The sequence below is a fragment of the Oncorhynchus masou genome, chromosome 28 (assembly GCF_036934945.1).
Source record: "Oncorhynchus masou masou isolate Uvic2021 chromosome 28, UVic_Omas_1.1, whole genome shotgun sequence".
In the NCBI taxonomy this organism is placed as follows: Eukaryota; Metazoa; Chordata; class Actinopteri; order Salmoniformes; family Salmonidae; genus Oncorhynchus; species Oncorhynchus masou.
In genome coordinates, this window is record NC_088239.1 from 47,797,307 (window position 1) to 47,818,465 (window position 21,159).

At 42.3% G+C, this 21,159-nt stretch overlaps 1 protein-coding gene across 2 annotated transcripts; it reads left to right on the forward strand.

The window, feature by feature from the left end:
- Positions 1-360: 360 nt before the first annotated feature.
- Positions 361-20,899, forward strand: slc25a1b (slc25a1 solute carrier family 25 member 1b). 2 transcript variants are annotated; one of them, XM_064942294.1, is made up of 9 exons: positions 361-734; positions 7,080-7,187; positions 11,838-11,937; positions 12,042-12,180; positions 12,312-12,396; positions 16,923-17,027; positions 17,148-17,263; positions 17,369-17,442; positions 17,567-20,899. In XM_064942294.1, exons 1-9 carry the CDS (start codon positions 623-625, stop codon positions 17,679-17,681), a joined length of 954 nt encoding a protein of 317 aa, XP_064798366.1. In that variant the 5' UTR covers positions 361-622; the 3' UTR covers positions 17,682-20,899. The 2 variants fall into 2 exon arrangements, with proteins under 2 accessions (XP_064798366.1, XP_064798367.1); XM_064942295.1 differs by lacking the exon at positions 361-734 and adding an exon at positions 1,088-1,157.
- Positions 20,900-21,159: the final 260 nt, after the last annotated feature.

The following is a 21,159-nucleotide window of genomic DNA, read 5'->3' on the forward strand; positions in this document are numbered from 1 at the left end:
TAATATTTATTTATTTATTTTAAGCCCAATGTGAGGGTCACATTGGTGAATATTTTTGTGTATACCTACATACCAGGCCACCCTAAGAAATGTACAGGTTGTTTGAAGAGGTCAATGTCGGAAACGTTTTATAAATGTGGTGGTAGAGGCCAACAAGGGCTATGGGGCCACTATGAATAACACGAGACTACTGACTGATATATTTCTTTAGGGGAGGCTGCAGTTACTCTGTCTGGACTATGGCACAGTGAACTACAGGGCTAATCAAAGCAGCTGAGGGAATTTCCCGTTCCACCTTAAATCTGGTTTGTTTGTGAAAAATATGGAGACGTTCTCTTTTTACGTGGAAGGGTGAAAGCCCCGCCCTGTGAACACTTGCAATGCACGAGTGAACTTCAACTGTCAAAAGTGGAGGACACATTAGCTTTTGAGCTGTGCGGTTTTCAATTATCATCATCGCCTTTGTAAGTGATCGCACATCAATACGCTGTAGGTGTGATCGAGGCGCAATTTGTACACAAAGCGCCGGAGTGCACGGAGGCTGACGATCGGGAGGGATAAAGAGTGTCGTCCTAGAAGTGAACAAGTTCTTGGTTGTTTTGGGGGGCCGATTGTTGCCAATATGTCCAGGAATCCCACATTTGTGAGTCCATTCCACAGACCCCACTGTTTGGCCGCTGCCGCCCAGGCAGGAAAAGCCAAACTCACCCACCCTGGCAAAGCCATTCTAGCAGGTAAGGATACATTCATTCATCTTTCCTTGTGTAGGCTGCTGATATTGCTTCACAATTCAGGCAGCGTTCATTATAGCGTCTTGTTACGTTGTAACAATGCAAATCATTGTCACTGTGACAATACAATATATTATACAGGACTTTCTTTTTACTTTTGTAGTGGCAGTCAGTTTGTAGCAAGATATTTCAACACTATTGCCTGCCTACTGTATAGAGCTTGCCATGGGAGGCAACGTGAACTTTGTTAGTGTAGTAAATCATTATTTAAGTCTACTAATCTATTCAGCCTTTTTTCTTAATTTCTTCATGAACTACGTGTCCGTTGCTAGGGAGTAAGGCACATTTGATCACAATATAGCAACACAATTATGTGCTGTGCTCGACAGGGTGTCCAAACCGCCTCTAAAACGGCACCAGTGGCAAGTAAGTATCCAATGTGCTTTGGCATGAGATATTGTGTATCTGGTCATATGCCTTGTTTTTTGTGACTGATGGGGGAGGTTTGTGATTCAAAAGTAACTAGTCACCCTTTGAGTACGATGTACTGTCTTCATGCACTGTGGAACTTGAGGAGTGGCATGAATCTGCAGCCTGCCGTGTGTGTGTGTGGGAGCTGCAATATGATAATTATTGAATGCATATGAGACTTTAGGAATACAAGGCAGTATTCAATTGTTTGCAATGTCTATGCCTGGATTCTCTTCACATTGTGCACTCCCAAAGTGCACACCTCATTTCGACTATAGTTCAGGAGAACTGGCTGCATCTGTTGAACTATCAATTTGCCCTTTTAACCTTTGATTCAACTTGTCTGTGTGAGCGATCTGTTATTCCTCTTTTCACAAAATGTATTCCATAGCATGGTGCTTTGGAAGAAGGATTGTTGACATATATTTGACATTTGTATCTAAAAGCATAATAAAGAAATAATGAATAAAAGTTGGCATATTTATTACATTTTGGCCATACCCAGACCTCCTTTAAGACTCCATGTTGGCGCAACAAAGCTAAAATGTGTGTCATATGAAGCTTTACCGCTTGCTCTGTAATACGAGTAGTATACTGATTTCAATAGAAACGTTCTTACATAAATGTATTAGTATAGTAAAATAAACATGAATATATAAAATGTTTGACTTGGCAATTTAAAGAAATATATTGTTGAACATAATATACTTTTTGGCAGTGTTTCCCAAACTCGGTCATGGGGACCCCAAGGGGTGCACATTTTGGTTTTTGCCCTAGCACTACACAGCTGATTCAAGTCATCATCCAGCTTTGATTATTTGAATTAGCTGGGTAGGGCTAGGGCAAAAAAACAAAATGTGTCCCCATGACCGAGTTTGGGAAATGCTGGTCTATGGGCATATTAAAGTTCCAGAGTGGGCAATGAAGGAGGGCTGTGATTGGTTACATTGCCTACTATGACAATGTATTGAAAGATTTGCTGACTCAATTATGTTTGTTTTTTCAATATTCACGTTTTTATATTTTGAAACATTCAAATTAATGTAAGAACTACTACTACTATTACAGAGCAATATGACAATCTTGTCTGCTTTGTAGCATCTACACACAAAAATATTATGGGGGCTTTGGTATGGCGAAAACTTAGGTTAATAACAGGTTATTTCTCAATTATGCTGTTAGATTAAAATGTGTCAACAATCCTTCCTCCAAAGGACCATTCTACGATTAACATTTTGTTAAAATCCTCCAAATCATGGTTGTTTTTTTTGGTCTGGGTTTCAAGACAGATCACTCCTGTTCTACAAGGACACATGCTTTGCTCTAGTCGTCAGTTCCAGGGTGTGTAGAGTTAATTAGATGTGTCATGGTCCTTTTCTCTGGTAATTCCTGACCCCATGATCATACCAAAGCCCCCTTTCCCTTAGTCCAGCAGAGTGTGGTCATCATGGCTGATGAATGGGAGTTTGGCAGACTCCTCTCACAGCACTGAGTGGGATGTGCCGGACACTGTAAAGCTAGGCTACAGAGGTACAAAATCCAAGCCAACCATGTCCTTGTGTTCCACAGCTGTGTAGAGATGTGTAGCCCTAGTAAGGCGTGTCAAGGTTTGCATGCAGCCTGATGAGTAAGGTCCTTAGATGGAACCGTTGCTGCACGTGGATCCTTGAATGCAGTTGCACTACTTAGTTTGTCTCTTTTGGGACAATGCATGGCGCCGCATTATTGAGGGGATTCATGGTTGATAACTCATTTGTTTGCGTAAATTGCTTCTGTATCTTGCTTCTTGCAAGAGTAACAAGTGAACACTGATCCATTCCAATTCCTTGATATAGTAGAACTATCCTCTCCTATCAGGTGATAGAAACCATTTGTCTATCTTAGTTCTCTGGCACATGTTTCAGCCCTGTTTTCCCATGTCTATCAGCCTATCCTTGTCAAGCAACTACGCTTTCACCTGGTGTAAATTGTAAGCTAACGGGGCCTGCTCATTTGCACTCACAGGACAGATGAGAGCAATATGATGGATGTCTACCAGGAAGTGCTTTCCCAATCAAACCAGATGAAGGAAAGGAGATGACAGGGAACCTATTACACTACCAGTGAGATTCACCCAGTAGTGTGAGTGCTTGACAGGGGGCTGAGGCCTGCAGTGCAGTACAGTGTTGTGTGCCTGAATCCATGAGCCATGATGACACAGCACAAACTGCACACACTTCTGCAGTTCAGAGAGTACACACACACACACTCCTGTACACACACACACACACTCCTGCACAGACACACCGCTTCACACATGGCACACATGCAGCTGGTTTACAACACCCTTTCACCAGACCGGGGGCGCATGCTGGCGGGTCGGGGGTTATAATTTACCTTCAATGATCACTCTTCAGTCCACTTTTTGAACTTGATTACCCCCCATTTGAATGCAAAGCACTCTGAGACCTACTAAAATGTGCTGTAAAATGAATTAGTAATGTTGTTGAGCATTATTATTGCACTCAACACACCCTCATCTACCCAGATTAAGTTATATCTTGCGAAACATGCAGTCGTTTGGCTTGCTTCTTATCTCTCAGGTTGTGTGGCTTTTTGTAATTCAGCTGACACCTGCTTCCTTAGAATAGTAGGGAATGAATGACTGGCCTGTTATGAGGAAACAATTGGACATGTCTAATTATAAAACATCTAGCGTTTATGACAGGCACTGGACAGAATTTCTAGCCTATTGTGTAATAACAAGATAATGAACATATGAGCCTACTTGTGAGAAAAAAAACACTCTTTAGGCAGCTTTTTGAAAAGGGGAAGAAAAATAATTCTGGGCTGGACCCACTTCAGACAGACAACTCTCCCAACAAATCACGAGGTACACATGCCAGAAAGTGGTTTTAGGTGAAGCTAGTTTATGTAAATTAGCCACTTGCGAAATGCACTCATTAAAAAGAACCACTCATCTCCATCTTGCAAGCTACTAGTTTGTTTTTTATTCAAGCGGTTAAGGAAGTGACATAGAGGAACTATGCCGAACTAAAGTGTTCTGTTACATGCAGACTTGTTAAGCCGGAACATTTGGAAATTGTGGGAGGCAATATGGATGTCTAGGGTTAGGGTGCTGTAGGTCATGTAACTATTTGTTACATGCAATATGCTTTGTGGACTTCAACGGACAGAGGCTGCACTCCAGTTTTGTGATAAAACAAAGGTGTGGTTGAATTTATTCTAACACTGTGTCTTATTTCCTTGGCCTTAGTTCCTATGCCTTGCGACTGTGATACATAGGCCTAACAGGTTATAGAGCAAACAACGTAAGATTCTCAACACATACTTTTGCATATATAGTGTATGTGGACACCCCTTCAAATTAGAGGATTCAGCTATTTCAGCCACACCCATTGCTGACAGGTATATAGAAATCGAGGACACCGCCATGCAGTCTCCGTAGACATTGCCAGTAGAATGTCCTTACTGAAGAGTTCCGTGACTTTCAAAGTGGCACCTTAATAGGATGCCACCTTTCCAACAAGTCAGTTATTGTGAAGTGGAAATGTCTAGGAGCAACAACGGCTCAGCTGCGAAGTGGTAGGCCACACAAGCTCACAGAATGGGACTGCCGAATGCTGACGCGTGTAAAAATAGCCTGTCCTCGGTTGCAGCACTCACTACCGAGTTTCAAACTTCCTCTGGAAGTAACGTCGGCACAAGAACTGTTCCTCTAGAGCTTTATAAAATGGGTATCCATGGCCGAGCAGCCGCACACAAGCCTAAGATCACCATGTGCAATGCCAAGCGTTGGCTGGAGTGGTGTAAAGCTCGCCGCCATTAGACTCTGGAGCAGTGGAAGCGCGCTCTCTGGAGTGACAAATCACGCTAAACCATCTGGCAGTCTGACGGATGAATCTTGGATTGGCAAACTCCATGGGAACACTACCTGCCCCAATGCATAGTGCCAACTGTAAAGTTTGGTGGAGGAGGAATAATGGTCTGGGGCAGTTTGTTCATGGTTCTGGCAAAGGCCCTTAGATTCAATGAAGGGAAATCTTAACGCTACAGCATACATTGACATTCTGGATGATTCTGTGCTTCCAACTTTGTGGCAACAGTTTGGGGAAGGCCCTTTCCTGTTTACAAAGCGAGGTCCATACAGAAATGGTTTGTCGAGATCGGTGTGGAAGAACTTGACTGAGCTGCACAGAGCTCTGACCTCAACCCTATCGAACACTTTTGAGAGGAATTGGAACGCCGACTGCAAGCCAGGCCTAATCGTCCAACATCAGTGCCCGACCTCACTAATGCTCTTGTGGCTGAATGGAAGCAAGTCCCCGCAGCAATGTTCCAACATCTAGTGGAAAGCCTTTCAGAAGAGTGGATGCTGTTATAGCAGCAAAAGGGGAAACAACTCCATATTAATACCCATGATTATGGAATGAGATGTTCGGCAAGCAGGTGTGCACATATTTTGTCATGTAGTGTAGGTTGTAATATAGCTTTTGGGGGGGCTTCCCAAGTGATTAAAAGAAATATATTTACCCACATGCCACTACTAAGAGGGACTAATTGTGTGTGTGCTTGTGGATAATGAAGTGTTGCATGACCATTCCTGTGTGGGACTGACCACCCTGCATGCTTGTGTGGAGAGGTGAAAGGCATGCTGAAGTCCAGAGCCTCAACAAATGTCTCTTTCAGAAGCATCAGCATGGGGTTGATGTTTAGACTCAACCAGGACGTTTCCCACACACACATTAGGGTCAGCTTTCCCCACTTCAAATCAAACAGATTTTCAAATGGGGATTGTTCAGTTAACTGGTTAGAGATATGTGGTTGAGCATGCTATGTTATCACATAACTGTTTGAGAACTTGGAAGACAGTTTGCTCAGCTCTTATGGAGTTGCCCCTTGACCCAAAGTTGGTTTGTTGCCAGCAACAAACTCTATCGGTTTATGACGACTCTGTGTGAGAGGCGTCCACATGCTTCTCAGCCGAAACAGTTTCGGTAGAGTTCGTGCATATTTTGTGACGTCTTTGTTCGTATGGACTTCGGTGAGGGTTTTTCGGCTGTTCGGGCTCACCACTTTTTTTTCTGGAGGCAAGCCGAAGTTTGGAGCCGAAGTCTACGCCCCCTCGTCGGTGATTAGTTAACAGTAGGGATTCTTCAATAAAGTTTCTGTTGTTATTCAACGAGAGACGACTCGTTTTCATTCACCAAACATCTTAGTTCGATGTAAAAACTGCGCGAAAGATCTATTCGGCAAACACGTCAAAATAAATGACAGATTTCTTGTTCTCTTAGATTAGTTATATATTAAGTGTATACTGGCTACGGCGTCTCAAAATGGACAAGCAGTACTTTTTCTCGTTTTTCAAGCAAAGGTATTTCATTAAGGGAGTAATGCGAACACACTCGTTCGGCTAGCTGAGTTCCGAACTGAAACATGCTGACGTCTTAACTCTCTCTGTCAGTGGAATCACACCCCCACTGATCAGAGGAGAGGGGCGTATCCTGTGGACAGAATCCCAGCTCAGCCAATCAGAGCCCTCTTTTCTGTTAGCCATTCAACTGCAGATGTGTGGAGCTCCGGCTGTTAAGGTGGAACCAGGAGGTTACCGATAAAACTACAGTTACAGAGAAACTGATTAAGAGGACTTAAAAAATATAAAAATACATCCGTTTTTGAGACACTGATGATACTTTATATTGTATTTTATTTGTGAATGTAGTAATAACGTTATACATAAAATGATGCCATCTATTCAGCCACAGCAGAGAAGACACAAGCCTTTAACTGAACTTGTCTGTTTTTCCAGATGGAGCAGGGGGAATAGAGATCCGCCTAACGACCATAACTTTTCTGTCTCTCCCTTTCTCTCTCTAGGTGGTATTGCTGGAGGAATAGAGATCTGTATTACATTCCCTACAGAGTATGTGAAGACTCAGCTGCAGTTGGATGAGAAGGCCAACCCTCCCAGATATAAAGGCATCGGTGGGTATCTCAAATCAAGTGTTATTTGTCACATGCTACATGCTTCAACAGGTGTAGACTAATAGTGAAATGCGTACTTACGGGTCCTTTTCCAACAATGCAGAGTTAAAGATTGTATTTAAATAGAAAGTGACATGAGGAATACATGCAATGAATAAAAATAATAAGTAAAACATTTTTTGGCTATATACAGGGAGTTCCAGTACCGAGTCAATGTGCATAGGTACGAGGTAATTGAGGTAGTATGTACAGTACCAGTCAAAAGTTAGGACACACCTACTCATTCAAGGGTTTTTCTTTATTTGTACTATTTTCGACATTGTAGAATAATAGTGAAGACATCAAAACTGTGAAATAACACATATGGAATAATGTAGTAACCAAAAACAAATCAAAATAGATTTAAAATTCTTTAAAGTGCCTTGATGACAACTTTGCACACTCTTGGCATTCTCTCAACCAGCATCATGAGGAATGCTTTCCAACAGTCTTGATGGAGTTCCCACATGCAGAGCACTTGTTGGCTGCTTTTCTTTCACTCTGCGGTCCAACTCATCCCAAACCATCTCAGTTGGGATGAAGTCGGGTGATTGGAGGCCAGGTCATCTGATGCAGCACTCCATCACTCTCCTTCTTGGTCAAATAGCCCTTACACAGCCTGGAGGTGTGTTGGGTCATTGTCCTGTTGAAAAACAATTGATTATCCCACTGAGTGCAAACCAGATGGAATGTCATATCGCTGTAGAATGTTGTAGTATATTTTGATTTGTTTAACACTTATTTGATTACTACATGATTCCATATGTGTTATTTCATAGCTTTGATGTCTTCACTATTATTCTAGAATGTAAAAAATAGCACAAATAAAGAAACTCTTCAATGCGTAGATGTGTCCAAACCTTTGACTGGTACTGTACATAGTAGGGGTAAAGTGACTAGGTTGCAGCAGTATACTGTATGTGGTGAGTGTTTAAAGCTGCAACTCGCTGTTGGCTGGGCTCCCTGCCTGTGCCATTAAACCCCTACAACTCATCCAGAACGCCGCAGCCCGTCTGGTGTTCAACCTTCCCAAGTTCTCTCACGTCACCCCGCTCCTCCGCTCTCTCCACTGGCTTCCAGTTGAAGCTCGCATCCGCTACAAGACCATGGTGCTTGCCTACGGAGCTGTGAGGGGAACGGCACCGCAGTACCTCCAGGCTCTGATCAGGCCCTACACCCAAGCAAGGGCACTGCGTTCATCCACCTCTGGCCTGCTCGCCTCCCTACCACTGAGGAAGTACAGTTCCCGCTCAGCTCAGTCAAAACTGTTCGCTGCTCTGGCCCCCCAATGGTGGAACAAACTCCCTCACGACGCCAGGACAGCGGAGTCAATCACCACCTTCCGGAGACACCTGAAACCCCACCTCTTCAAGGAATACCTAGGATAGGATAAGTAATCCTTCTCACCCCCCCCCTTAATGATTTAGATGCACTATTGTAAAGTGGCTGTTCCACTGGATGTCAGAAGGTGAATTCACCAATTTGTAAGTCGCTCTGGATAAGAGCGTCTGCTAAATGACTTAAATGTAAATGTAAATGTAAATTTAGTGTGTGTATTGGGTTGTCAGTTTTAGTATGCGTGGGTAGAGTCCAGTTATGTGCATAGAGTTAGTGCAAAAAAGGGTCAATGCAGGTAGTCCTGGTAGCTGTTTGATTAGCTAATTTTCTGTCTTGTTTGCAGTCTCATGGCTTGGGGGTAGAAGCTGTTAACTTCTTATGGCTGGGGGCAGTATTGAGTATCTTGGATGAATAAGGTGCCCAGAGTAAACTGCCTGCTACTCAGTCCCAGTTGCTAATACATGCATATTATTAGTATATTTGGACAGAAAACACTCTGAAGTTTCTAAAACTGTTTGAATGATGTCTGTGAGTATAACAGAAATCATATGGCAGGCAAAAACCCGAGAAAAAAATCCAACCAGGAAGTGGGAAATCTGAGGTTGGTCGTTTTTCAACTCATTCCCTATTGAAGATATAGTGGGATGTTGGTCATGTTGCACTTCCTAAGGCTTCCACTAGATATCAACCGTCTTTAGAAACTTGTTTGAGGCTTCTACTGTAAAGGAGGGGCTCGTAAGGGCTCTTTTGAGTCAGTGGTCTGGCAGATTGCCACAAGCTCATGACGTTCCTTCGTGTGAGAGTTAGCTCGCGTTCCATTGCTTTTCTGAAGACAAAGGAATTTTCCAGTTGGAACATTTTATTGAAGATTTATGTTAAAAACATCCTAAAGCTTGATTCTATACATCGTTTGACATGTTTCTACGGACTGTAACGGAACTCTTTGACTTTTTGTCTGCAACTAGTGAACGTGCTTCGTGAGTTTTGGATTTGTTTACAGAACGCGCTAACTAAAAGTAGCTATTTGGACATAAATGATGGACATTATCGAACAAAACAAACATTTATTGTGGAACTGGGATTCCTGGGAGTGCATTCTGATGAAGATCATCAAAGGTAAGTGAATATTTATAATTTTATTTCTGACTTCTGTTGACTGCACAAAATGGCGGATATCTTTTTGGCTTCTTCGGTCTCTGAGCTCCGTACTCAGATTATTGCATGGTTTGCTTTTTCCGTAAAGCTTTTTTGAAATCTGACAGCGGTTGCATTAAGGAGAAGTGATTCTAAAGGTCCATGCATAACACTTGTATTTTCATCAAAATTTATTATGAGAATTTCTGTAAATTGATGTGGCTCTCTGCAAAATCACCAGACGTTTTTGGAACTACTGAACGTAACGCGCCAATGTATACTGCGATTTAAAAAATATATAAATATGAACTTTATCGAACAAAACATACATGTATTGTGTAACATGAAGTCCTATGAGTGTTATCTGATGAAGATCATCAAAGGTTAGTGATTAATTCTATCGCTATTTTTGATTTTTGTGACGCCTCTCTTTGGCTGGAAAAATGGCTGTGTTTTTCTGTGACTTGGCTCTGACCTAACATAATTGTTTGTGGTGCTTTCGCCTTAAAGCCTATTTGAAATCGAACACTGTGGTGGGATTAACAAGAAATATATCTTTAAAATGGTGTGAAATACTTCTATATTTTGAGGAATTTTAATTATTGGATTTCTGTTGTTTTGAATTTGGCGCCCTGCACTTTCACTGGCTGTCATATCGATCCCGTTAGCGGGATCTCAGCCCTAAGAAGTTTAAGGATCCTCTTGGTTCCAGACCTGGTGCACTGATACATCTTGCCAACAGTTGCTCCTAAACAGGAGGGGGAAATATTTGTTTTTTTGACAGCATCCCATTTGTTTTAAACAAAAACTTTCCACACGTCTACCCAGGAAAGAAGGTTAAAGTGACTTTTTGGACTCGAATGCCAAAACATTCAGTTGACCCATTTTGCATAGCCCACCGTACCATGAAACATCCATGTCTTCATCACTGGAAAAGATAAATGGTTGAGTTTGTTATAATTTAAAAGCTAAAAAAAAACAGGGTTGTCAAACTGTTTAATCATTTATTGAATTCCACTTTTTTTTAAATAGGAATTGTCAATTATCCAAAAACGCATTAACTTAGATTCTTCTCATATTCGCATATTTTGTAGCTTAGACCATATTTTATTTACCTCATCTGAGGTTTTTGTGTTGTGCCCGCCATCGTTGAGACACAACATGCTTTTGAATACTGTGTGGGTGTCAGCAGCTGTTTGCATGAGGCCTTACAGTAGGCCTTACATGTCAGATTAATAAAAAGCCGAGCAAGGGATCTGTAAATCAATAGGAGAGGTCCAAAGTGGAAATGTTTGTGTATTAAAACAGCGGCTCAATCAATCAAATTTTTTTATAAAGCCCTTTTTACATCTGCCGATGTCACAAAGTTCTACACAGAAACCCAGCCTAAAACCCCAAACCGCAAGCAATTCCGATGTAGAAGCACAGTGGCTAGGAAAAACTCCCTAGAAAGGGAGGAACCAGGCTCAGAGGGGTGGCCAGTCCTCTTCTGGCTGTGCCGGGTGGAGATTATAACAGTACATAGCCAAGATGTTCAAACGTTCATAGATGACCAGCAGGGTCTAATAATAATAATAATCACAGTGTGGTAGAGGGTGCAACAGGTCAGCACCTCTGGAGTAAATGTCAGTTGGCTTTTGAGAGAGAGCGAGCTCTTAAATTCACACTGGATAAGACAGGAGAAATACTCCAGATATAACAGACTGCCCCCACACCACTACACTGCTAGTGAGTTCCAGTGACTTTCCTGAGAACTTCAGAGCTTCCTCTGTGTGTGTGTGTGTTTGTTTGTTTGTTTGTTTACTTGTGTTCAGCCTAGCCGTGTTATCTGTATGTTCAGAGTCACTGAACTTTGTCCTGGAGTCTGTCTGAAACAACATGTTTGTCAGTCAGTACTGAGTTCACTCTCCTGGACTTAACTGTAGCTGCGAGCACCATGACTCTCACTAACAGTTTCCTGTACCCGTACAATGCAAAGTTATTTGCTAAAATACCGTTGAATGTCCCACAGGTAACGTGCACAAAACACCATGCAAAAAAACAACAACTCAAAAGTGATTTGAAATATCTGCAGTTGACTGTGTATGTTTTTGTGTCCTCTCTGATTCTCTCTCTGTCTCTTCCTTACCCTCCCTGTAGTTGACTGTGTGAAGCAGACGGTAGACGGTCATGGGGTGAGAGGTCTATACAGAGGGCTCAGCTCACTGCTCTATGGCTCCATACCCAAAGCAGCTGTCAGGTACACACACACACACACACACACATCACACTGTCCCTCTCTGCCTCATCCTCTGCCTCGGTCCATTTTCAATATGTCCCTGACATCCTCTCTCTCTCTATCAGGTTTGGTGTGTTTGAGTTCCTCAGTAATAAGATGCGTGATGAGAGTGGGAAACTGGACAGTACCCGGGGTCTTCTCTGTGGGCTGGGGGCTGGAGTGGCTGAGGCTGTGGTGGTGGTCTGCCCCATGGAGACGGTCAAGGTGTGTGTGTCTTAAATGACTTAATGAAATCTTAAACCGTTATCTGCATGTATCGGTGTGTGACGTTACTAGTTTGAAAAAACAAAGGTCTGCATATAACTTGAATCTGTGTTGTCCTCTTGTCATTTCAGGTAAAGTTTATCCATGACCAATCGTCAGCCAACCCAAAGTACCGGGGATTCTTCCATGGAGTCAGGGAGATCGTCAGAACAGAAGGTAAGGAAACGAGACAGACACTGAGTTTACTGCCACCCAATGTTCCCCCGAGACTGCCTTGCAGCTCCCCCAGGACTGCTGCACAGAATAAATATCAGCCCACAGAGAGAAGCACGAGATTGAACTTCACTCAACTTTCTAGAGCAGTGGTCACCAACCTGTCGATCGGCAAACATTTCTGTAAAAAACCCAAACATAAAGCTATTCCTGTTCCTATTTCTTTTTGTTGTCTGGGGCTGTTTGTAGGCGCACCCGAATCAGGTGAACTGTTGCCATTTTGAACCATTTCATGTGTCTGAAGGTACAAACTCTGCCTTACCGGCGGGCCCGGAGAGCTAATCAAGTGCTCTATAGGCCTACTGCTGGTAATCTGAGATTAGTGTCTGCAGTAACGTAGCAGGCATGAAAGGCTACAACAAAGTTGATACTGTGAGATTTCAAAACGTTTAAAACCGTGACTAGAGAGAGGCTGTCAACGAATACAGCAAAGAGCTGCTGTTTTTATGAGTCTGTTCATGTTTAAGTTCTTATTCGGCACTGTCAACACATTGTATTCAACAATTTTATAAGTCATAAAATATGCGTTCTTCCTATTTCAACTCATCGCTACAACAAGCACTGTAGCAGAAATGAATGAGTAGGAAAATGTATCTATAGGCTTGCGTTTATTATTAGCTTGCTCAAGGAATATTTCACTTTCTCTGTTCATAGGAGTAACAACTTGAATTTGTGCATGAGGCAAAAAATGATGTGGTGCGACTCGAGTTTCGCCATCAGCTGGAAGACGGTTTACCTTTTTGGTCAGTGTCAGCGGAGGGATGTTGAGAGGGGGACCCTCAGTCTGCTGCGTTCTCTCTGCACTGAGACTGACCATTAGATGCAGGCACCATCAGCCCAGTAAAATAAAAAGCTAATTATTTAAATGTATGCTCACTCAGCTGTGACTCATAAGTAATACATCAAACGATCTATTACCGGTGTGATCATATAGCCTACCTCCAAAAAATGGCCCGAAAGAGCAAAGCCAATATGTGGTGACAATGTATTGGGCCTATAGCTTACTGCACAAACCTCATTGCTACAGTACTGTTTTTAATTGGTTAATGATGCACAGGCTTCCGTTTCTTTAAGTCATGTTTAAAAAGAAATCTGAGCGGTAGATCTTGGCGTGCTTTTTGACTCAAAGTGATCTTGACAAGGAAAAGTTTTGTGACCACTGTTCTAGAGGTTTTTTTTTTCCCTGTTAACCCTATCAATGTTTTCCTTTACTGTGGCAATTGTGATTAAATCAATGCAATATTAACCACTTTCAATGCAACATACCAAAACAAAATGAACAATACAAGAGATTTTGTTGTAGGCAGAACGCATCGGAGTAGGATTCTATTGCATTGACATGCAAGACTCAGCCCGTACTCTAAACAGACCGGTGTGGCATAAACAATCAGAGCTGCAGTAGGCATATATGCAATTAGACCATTGCCATATATGGATCTGTGCAATTTACTTTAAACTGGACTGTGTTTACAGCATGAACGGTCGTGAGTAGATGAGCTTGTTTTGAGATCAAAGCAAGAGCTGCATGTAGCCACATGTGCACATTGGCTGCTACTGTAGGTTGAATGATAGAACAGCTATTTCCATGTTGAAATGTTATGGATGCATTTTCTCCATTGTTTTAATGATAGGCCACTCTGGTAGACCTACATTATTATCAAATAGTCACAGTAGCCTACTTGGCCAGTTAAAGCAGGTATAGCCTCAGTGTTCACAGTAAATGTGTGCTGGAAGTTGCACAGAATTTTCACAACGTTCAAGTTTGTGCTCAGTGCCTCTTTTTTTGATGGAACATTGCTGCCACCTGAACCACAGAAAGAAGAGGGTGTGGTGTCCACAGATCCATCATGTAGCTGTTGTAGTGTCAGTCTGTGAGTGAGTATGTAGAGTCCTGTGAGTGTGCAGAGTCGGTGTAAAAATAAAAGGATCAATGCAGATAGTCCGTATAGCCATTTTGTTAGCTGTCTTATGGCTTGGGGAAAGAAGCTGTTCAGGAGCCTGTTCGTGTCAGACTTGATGCTCTGGTACCGCTTGCCGTACAGAACCAAAGAGAACCGTCTATGGCTTGGGTAGCCGAAGTTAAAATAATAATAATAATCATCTGGGCATTCCTTTCACACCGCCTGATATAGAGGTCCTGGATGGTAGGGAGCTCAGCTCCAGTGATGTACTGGGCTGTCCGCACCATCCTCTGTAGCGCCATGCGTTCGTGGGTGTTGCAGTGATGCAGCCAGTCAAGATGCTTTCAATGGTGCAGCTCTAGAACTTGAGGATTTGAGTGCCCATTACACATCTTTTCAACCTCTTGAGGGGTTCGTCACGACTGCAAGTGTGTGTGGACCATTTTAAACTCTTGACCCGCTCCATTCCAGCCCTGCAGATATCCCCCTCCCCCTTTGCTGTAGTCCTCAATCAGCTCCTTGGTATTACTGACGTTGAGGAAGAGGTTGTTATCCTGGAACCACACTGCCAGGTCACTGCCGACCTCCCTGTAGGCTGTCTCATCATCGCCGGTGATCAGGCCTATCACTGTTGGAGTCGAGCTTGGCCACACAGTTGTGGGTGAACAGGGAGTACAGAAGGGGACTCTAAGCACACACCCCTGTGGGGCCCCCATGTTGAGGATCAGCGTGGCAGATGTTGCCTACCCTCACCACCTGGGGTTGACCCGTCAGGAAGTCCAGGATCCAGTTGCAGAGGCAGGTGTTCAGTCTCAGGGTCCTAAACTTGGTGACGAGCTTGGAGGGGACTATGGTGTTGAACGTTGAGCTGTAGTCAATTATCAGCGTTCTCACATAGGTATGGCTCTTATCTCTGTGCGTAAGGGCAGCGTGGAGTGCAATAGAGATTGCATCATCTGGATCTGTTAGGGCGGTATGCAAATTGATTGGGTCTTGGGTTTCTGGGATAATGGTGTTGATGTGAGCCATGACCAGCCTTTCGAGGGCACTTCATGGCTACAGACGTGAGTGCTACGGGTTGGTTGTTGTTTAGGCAGGTTACCTTAGTGGTCTTGGGCAGAGGCACTATGGTGGTCTGCTTGAAACATTTTGGTATTACAGACTCGGACAGGGAGAGGTTGAAAATGTCAGGGAAGACACTTGCCAGTTGGTCAGCGCATGCACTGAGTACATGTCCTGGTAATCCGTCTGGCCTTTTGAATGTTGACCTGTTTAAACGTCTTATACACATTGGCGTGATCACACAGTAGTCTGGAACAGCTGATGCTCTCATGCATGTTTCAGTGTTACTTGCCTCGAAGCAAGCATAGAAGTAGTTTAGCTCATCTGGTAGGCTCGTGTCACTTGGCAGGTCTCTGCTGTGCTCCCCTTTGTAGTCTGTAATAGTCTGCAAGTCCTGCAATGAGCGTCGGAGCCAGTGTAGTACGAGTCGATCTTAGTCCTGTATTGTCGCTTTGCCTTTTTTATGGTTCGTTTGAGGGCATAGTGGGATTTCGTATATGCTTCCGGGTTAGAGTTCCGCTCCTTGAAATCGGCATCTCTACTCTTTAGCTCAGTGCGGATGTTGCCTGTAATCCATGGCTTCTGGTTGGGGCATGTACGTACAGGCACTGTGGGGACGACGTCATCAATGCACTTATTGATGACGCGAGTGACTGATGTAGTTTAATCCTCAATGCCATCGGAAGAATCCCGGGAACATATTCCAGCCTGTGCTAGCAAAACAGTCCTTTATCTTAGCATCTGCTTCATCCGACCACTGGTGCTTCCTGCTTGAATTTTTGCTTGTAAGCAGAAATCGGGAGGATAGAATTACGGTCAGATTTGCCAAATGGAGGATAGAGCTTTGTACTTGTCTCTGTGTGTGGAGTGAAGGTGGCCTAGAGTTTTCTTAAATTAATTTTTATAAATTGTATTCCTCTGGTTGCACATTTAACATGCTGGTGGAAATTTGTTCAAATGGATTTACGTTTCCCTGCATTAAAGCGTTTCCTGTTTGCTTATGGCGGTATACAGCTTATTGAGTGCGGTCTTAGTTCCAGCATCGGTGGTATGGTGGTATGCAGACAGCTGCGGAAAATACAGAGAAACTCTAGTTAGATAGTGTGGTCTACAGCTTATCATGAGATACTCTACCTCAGGCGAGCAAAACCTTGAGACTTCCTTAGATATTGTACAAAATATGTTGTTTACAAATATACATAGGCAGCCACTCCTTGTCTTACCAGAGGCTGCTGTTCTATCCTTTCGATACAGTGTAAAACCCACCAGCTGTATGATATTCATGTCGTCATTCAGCCACGACTCGGTGAAACATAAGATAATACAGTTTAATGTCCCAATGGAAGTTTAATCTTGCTCGTACGTCATCTATTTATTTATTTTCAATAATTGCATGTTTGCCAATTATTACGGATGGCAGTGTAGTTTCACTTGCTCGCCTACGAATTTCTAAGAAGGCAGCCTGACCTGTGTGTTGATGTGTTGTGTTATCTATGTCTCCTCTAGGCCTGAGGGGGACGTACCAGGGTCTGACAGCCACGGTACTGAAACAGGGATCCAACCAGGCCATCCGCTTCTACGTCATGACATCTCTAAGGAACTGGTACAAAGGTGTGTGTGTGTGTGTGTGTGTGTGTGTGTGTGTGATCAACTGAGTTTGAACCCTTCTCTCCTGTGTGTGTGTTTTTCCAGAGTGTCTCACTGCTCTGTCTCTCTCTCTCTGTTCCCTAGGTGAAGATCCTAACAAGGCCATTAACCCTCTGGTCACGGGAGCATTCGGAGCCTTCGCTGGAGCTGTCAGTGTGTTTGGAAACACTCCTCTGGATGTCATCAAAACCAGGATGCAGGTACACACCACCATTATTAATGACCTGGTCACTTGCAGTGAATTGAATCTCTTTTACTATACTATTGTTTTGTTAGTTAAACCCTGTCACTCTCTCTACTAACAGGGTCTGGAGGCTCACAAGTACAAAAGCACCCTGGACTGTGCCGTCAAGATCATGAAGCATGAGGGCCCTAAAGCGTAAGTGTCTCTGTACACACTAACTTTGACCTCCTGTCTCATTTTCATCGATTTGTATCAGATATAATTGTATTGATCCTGTCTGCTCTTTGCCTCCTTCCTTCATTATTTCCTCTCTCCCCAGGTTCTATAAGGGTACAGTCCCCAGGCTGGGCAGGGTGTGTATGGACGTAGCCATTGTCTTCATAATCTACGAGGAGGTGGTGAAGGTCCTTAACAAAGTCTGGAAGACGGACTGAGATCACGTTTCCGTGACAACCAGCAGAGTGGAGAACCCTCGGGCAGGGCGGGGCAATGGCCTGATTCCAAACCCAATCCCTCTGCCCTATCCTTAGGTTATCCATGACTTGCTACCTCCTTACAGATCTGATATGGCTCGTTATATTTCATTACAAAAAAGTTGGTCTCTGTCCCCTGCCATTGTTTGCTTTAGTCAGTTGGAATGAAATGCAGCCATGATAAGTGTAAACAATCTGGGGATGAGTGCACTTCGCCTATGATCCTATTGGGGATACTACTATCATATTGTTTATACCTACATCCTCTGTTCTTCTTTATATCCACAGTGGGGAGTGAGCAAGGGCACATGGGTAGGGTGAGGGATTTGGCCTATATGACTGGAATAATGGGAACATTGTATCATTCCAAAGCAGTGTCTTAGACCGACAGTGCTTCAGTTCACTAATTGCTATTATTAACATCTTATGTTGTACATTAATCAAAGATGAAACAATACTTATAGCTAAAAACCCAATATAATGTGATGTAAATCAAAGGAAAAAAACTTGAAATGAGAGAGGAGGAGGATCAAAGGCTTTTAACTCCAAAGACCATGTTGTATATTTAACACGATGGTGTGACCCAGTGAAATGGGTCTGGTAGAGATGTGGAGGCCGTCGTTCATACACATGATTTCACTACAACAGACATGCCTGTTCACGTGTCACATGGGTGTTGTTTTTCAGGTTTAATGCGGGTCTGAAATTCATCCGCTTTACATACCTGAGTGCAATTGCAACACAATGCCTTATATGTCATAATATTCAGAGATATCTTTATGGTAGAGCGCTACTATATGTACAGTGCCTTAAAAGTATTTGCCCCCTTTCTGAGTTTCTCTATTTTTGCATATATTTTTTTAATACTGAATGTTATCAGATCTTCAATCAAAAGGGAACCTGAGTTTACAAATAACAAAAAATATGTACTTATTTTATTTATTTAACATTTTGCTTACTGGGACTTCTAATTTTGAGAGGGGCAGCATTTTTTGGTCTCGCCTAGGGTGGCAGAACAGCATGGACTGGCCCTGCTTCCAAGAGTCTTGATGATAATCCAGGTGCTTCCAAGAGTCTTGATGATAATCCAGGTGCTTCCAAGAGTCTTGATGATAATCCAGGTGCTTCCAAGAGTCTTGATGATAATCCAGGTGCTTCCAAGAGTCTTGATGATCATCCAGGTGCTTCCAGGTTCTTTATGGCAAACTTGTCAACTTTTTGGAGGTCATGTGTCTGTATATGCCTAGCAAAAACCAAACCAGGCACTCCACAGTAAGAACCTTACACCAACGGTCAAACATAGGAGTCTAGGTGTCATTTAGATGTTGGCCACAAGAGGCAACAGGGGTTCAAACTGTAGAACCCAGTTCCAACATTTTTAATATAAAAATTGATTTTATCAAACAAAACTATGCTACATTTTATCTCTTGGACCTTCAGTATGACAAATCAGAGCAAGATTACTGAATGTAAGTACATTTATTTACCTTCAGAGGTGAATGTATCAAACCAGTTGCTGTGATAAGTATTTTGTTGTTGTGCACTCAATAAATAGCATGCTATTTTTTGTATTTTTGTTTTACTGTAATAGCTACTGTAAATTGGACACTGCAGTTAGATTAACAATAATTTAACTTTTCTGCCCATATAAGACATGTCTATGTCCTGGAAAGTTGGCTGTTGTCATTCTAGTCACATTAGCTCACGTTAGCAACAACCGCCCCAGTTTAGGGACACTGATCCCATAGAGGTTAAAGCAGTTCTGCATGGAAATTCCTCCGCAGCGACGTGAGAGACTGATCAAGAACTACAGGACATGTTTGGTTGAAATCATTGCAGCTTAAGCTGGCACAACCAGTTATTGAGTGTAAGGGGGCAATTACTTTTTCACCTCCGCAGCGATGTGAGAGACTGATCAAGAACTACAGGACATGTTTGGTTGAAATCATTGCAGCTTAAGCTGGCACAACCAGTTATTGAGTGTAAGGGGGCAATTACTTTTTCACAGAGGGGCATTCAGTGTTGCAGCATAATTTTGTTCATGAAATAAGTAAGTGATTGTTGTTATTTGTTCACTCCGGTTCCCTTTATCTTGTATTAGGTTTTGGTTGAAGACCTGATAACATTCAGTAAAATTAGAAAGGGAGCAAATACTTTTTCACAGCACTGTATGTAGTAGTATAATATTAATTGTTAAAATAAGAACTCAGTTTTGAATTACTATTCATTCTTATTCTATGGTTGTCATAACCCTGTTTTGGCATAGAATTAAGAATGAGAATCCTAATTAAATAGTATTTTTAATAGGATTTCTATGTTTTTTGGTGTCTGTCGACTACAGAGATGAACATGTTGTACAGTATACTCAGACATTCTGCAGAATGAACCAAAACTTTTCAAGTGAATTACATAAAAACTGACCAAGATTGAGATGGTGAGGGACTTTGCAGTTGTAAATGTGAAACATCAGAAATATATTTACATAATGATTGTTTGTGCTTGCAAATGTAGTTTGATGGTTTTAGAAAGCTGGTGTAACATCTCTCGTGCTACTAATGTCTAAAATTGAAATGATTCATGTTGCATGTCTTAGCTGGGTCAGTTTTTCCTCACTGAGTTACAGTATGATACAATAACACCTAATCATTGTTTTTAAAGTGTTAATTTGATATAGACAGTAACACATTGTAATGATGCCTTGCTGAGATGTTTATCAAATCTACTGGTACTAGTTGACAGTATAGCTTACCAGATCATCTTTGTAATACAGCCTTGAGTAATTCAATGTGATGAGATATTGCCTGGTAATGTTACCTGACAGTTATCGAGTAGGTATAAATGCCCTTAGATTTACAATTAGTTCACACATATTTTCTTAGTAGTGTTAGTGGAGGGGGTGGGGACACCAATTTTTATTTAAGATGTCTTGATGTATCCTTTTCCAAAACCTAATAGACATTTTTAATGAAACAATACATTTGCCACTGTCATGGTCTGCCCAATGTAAGATGCATCTATTTTTTATGCTCAAAGACAAGATCTTATGTAAGCATATTTTATTGAAAGACCATGCACAGCCATTGCAGATTGTAGTGCCTGAGAGACATTTGTAACATTTGCGTTTGGGATTTTGAATATGCCATGTGTGCATTAAAGAGTGTAAAGGATTGTATACAAGATGATTGAGTCTGTTTTGCAGTGATTTTTAAAGTGTTTTGGGCATCTTACAACTGAAGTATTGTTTGCAGACCATAATACCATAGAATAAGATAACAGGAGTAGTTATCGTCAAGGTCCTAAAGCTGCATCCTCCCACATCAAGATGTTTGTGTGACCACATGAGCCTTCAAACCTATTTTTTATAATCCCCTATTCATTGTCAACCCAACTGGAACATTTGACATTTAATTAATCTTATATAATTCTTCAATTTCTGGTT

Excerpts from the sequence above, each read along its gene's own strand:
- slc25a1b (XM_064942294.1), top strand. The coding sequence starts at position 623 with ATGTCCAGGAATCCCACATTTGTGAGTCCATTCCACAGACCCCACTGT. Across the intron at positions 12,397-16,922 it reads GGAGATCGTCAGAACAGAAG|GCCTGAGGGGGACGTACCAG; the intron begins GTAAGGAAACGA and ends TGTCTCCTCTAG. Across the intron at positions 17,443-17,566 it reads AAGCATGAGGGCCCTAAAGC|GTTCTATAAGGGTACAGTCC; the intron begins GTAAGTGTCTCT and ends CTCTCTCCCCAG.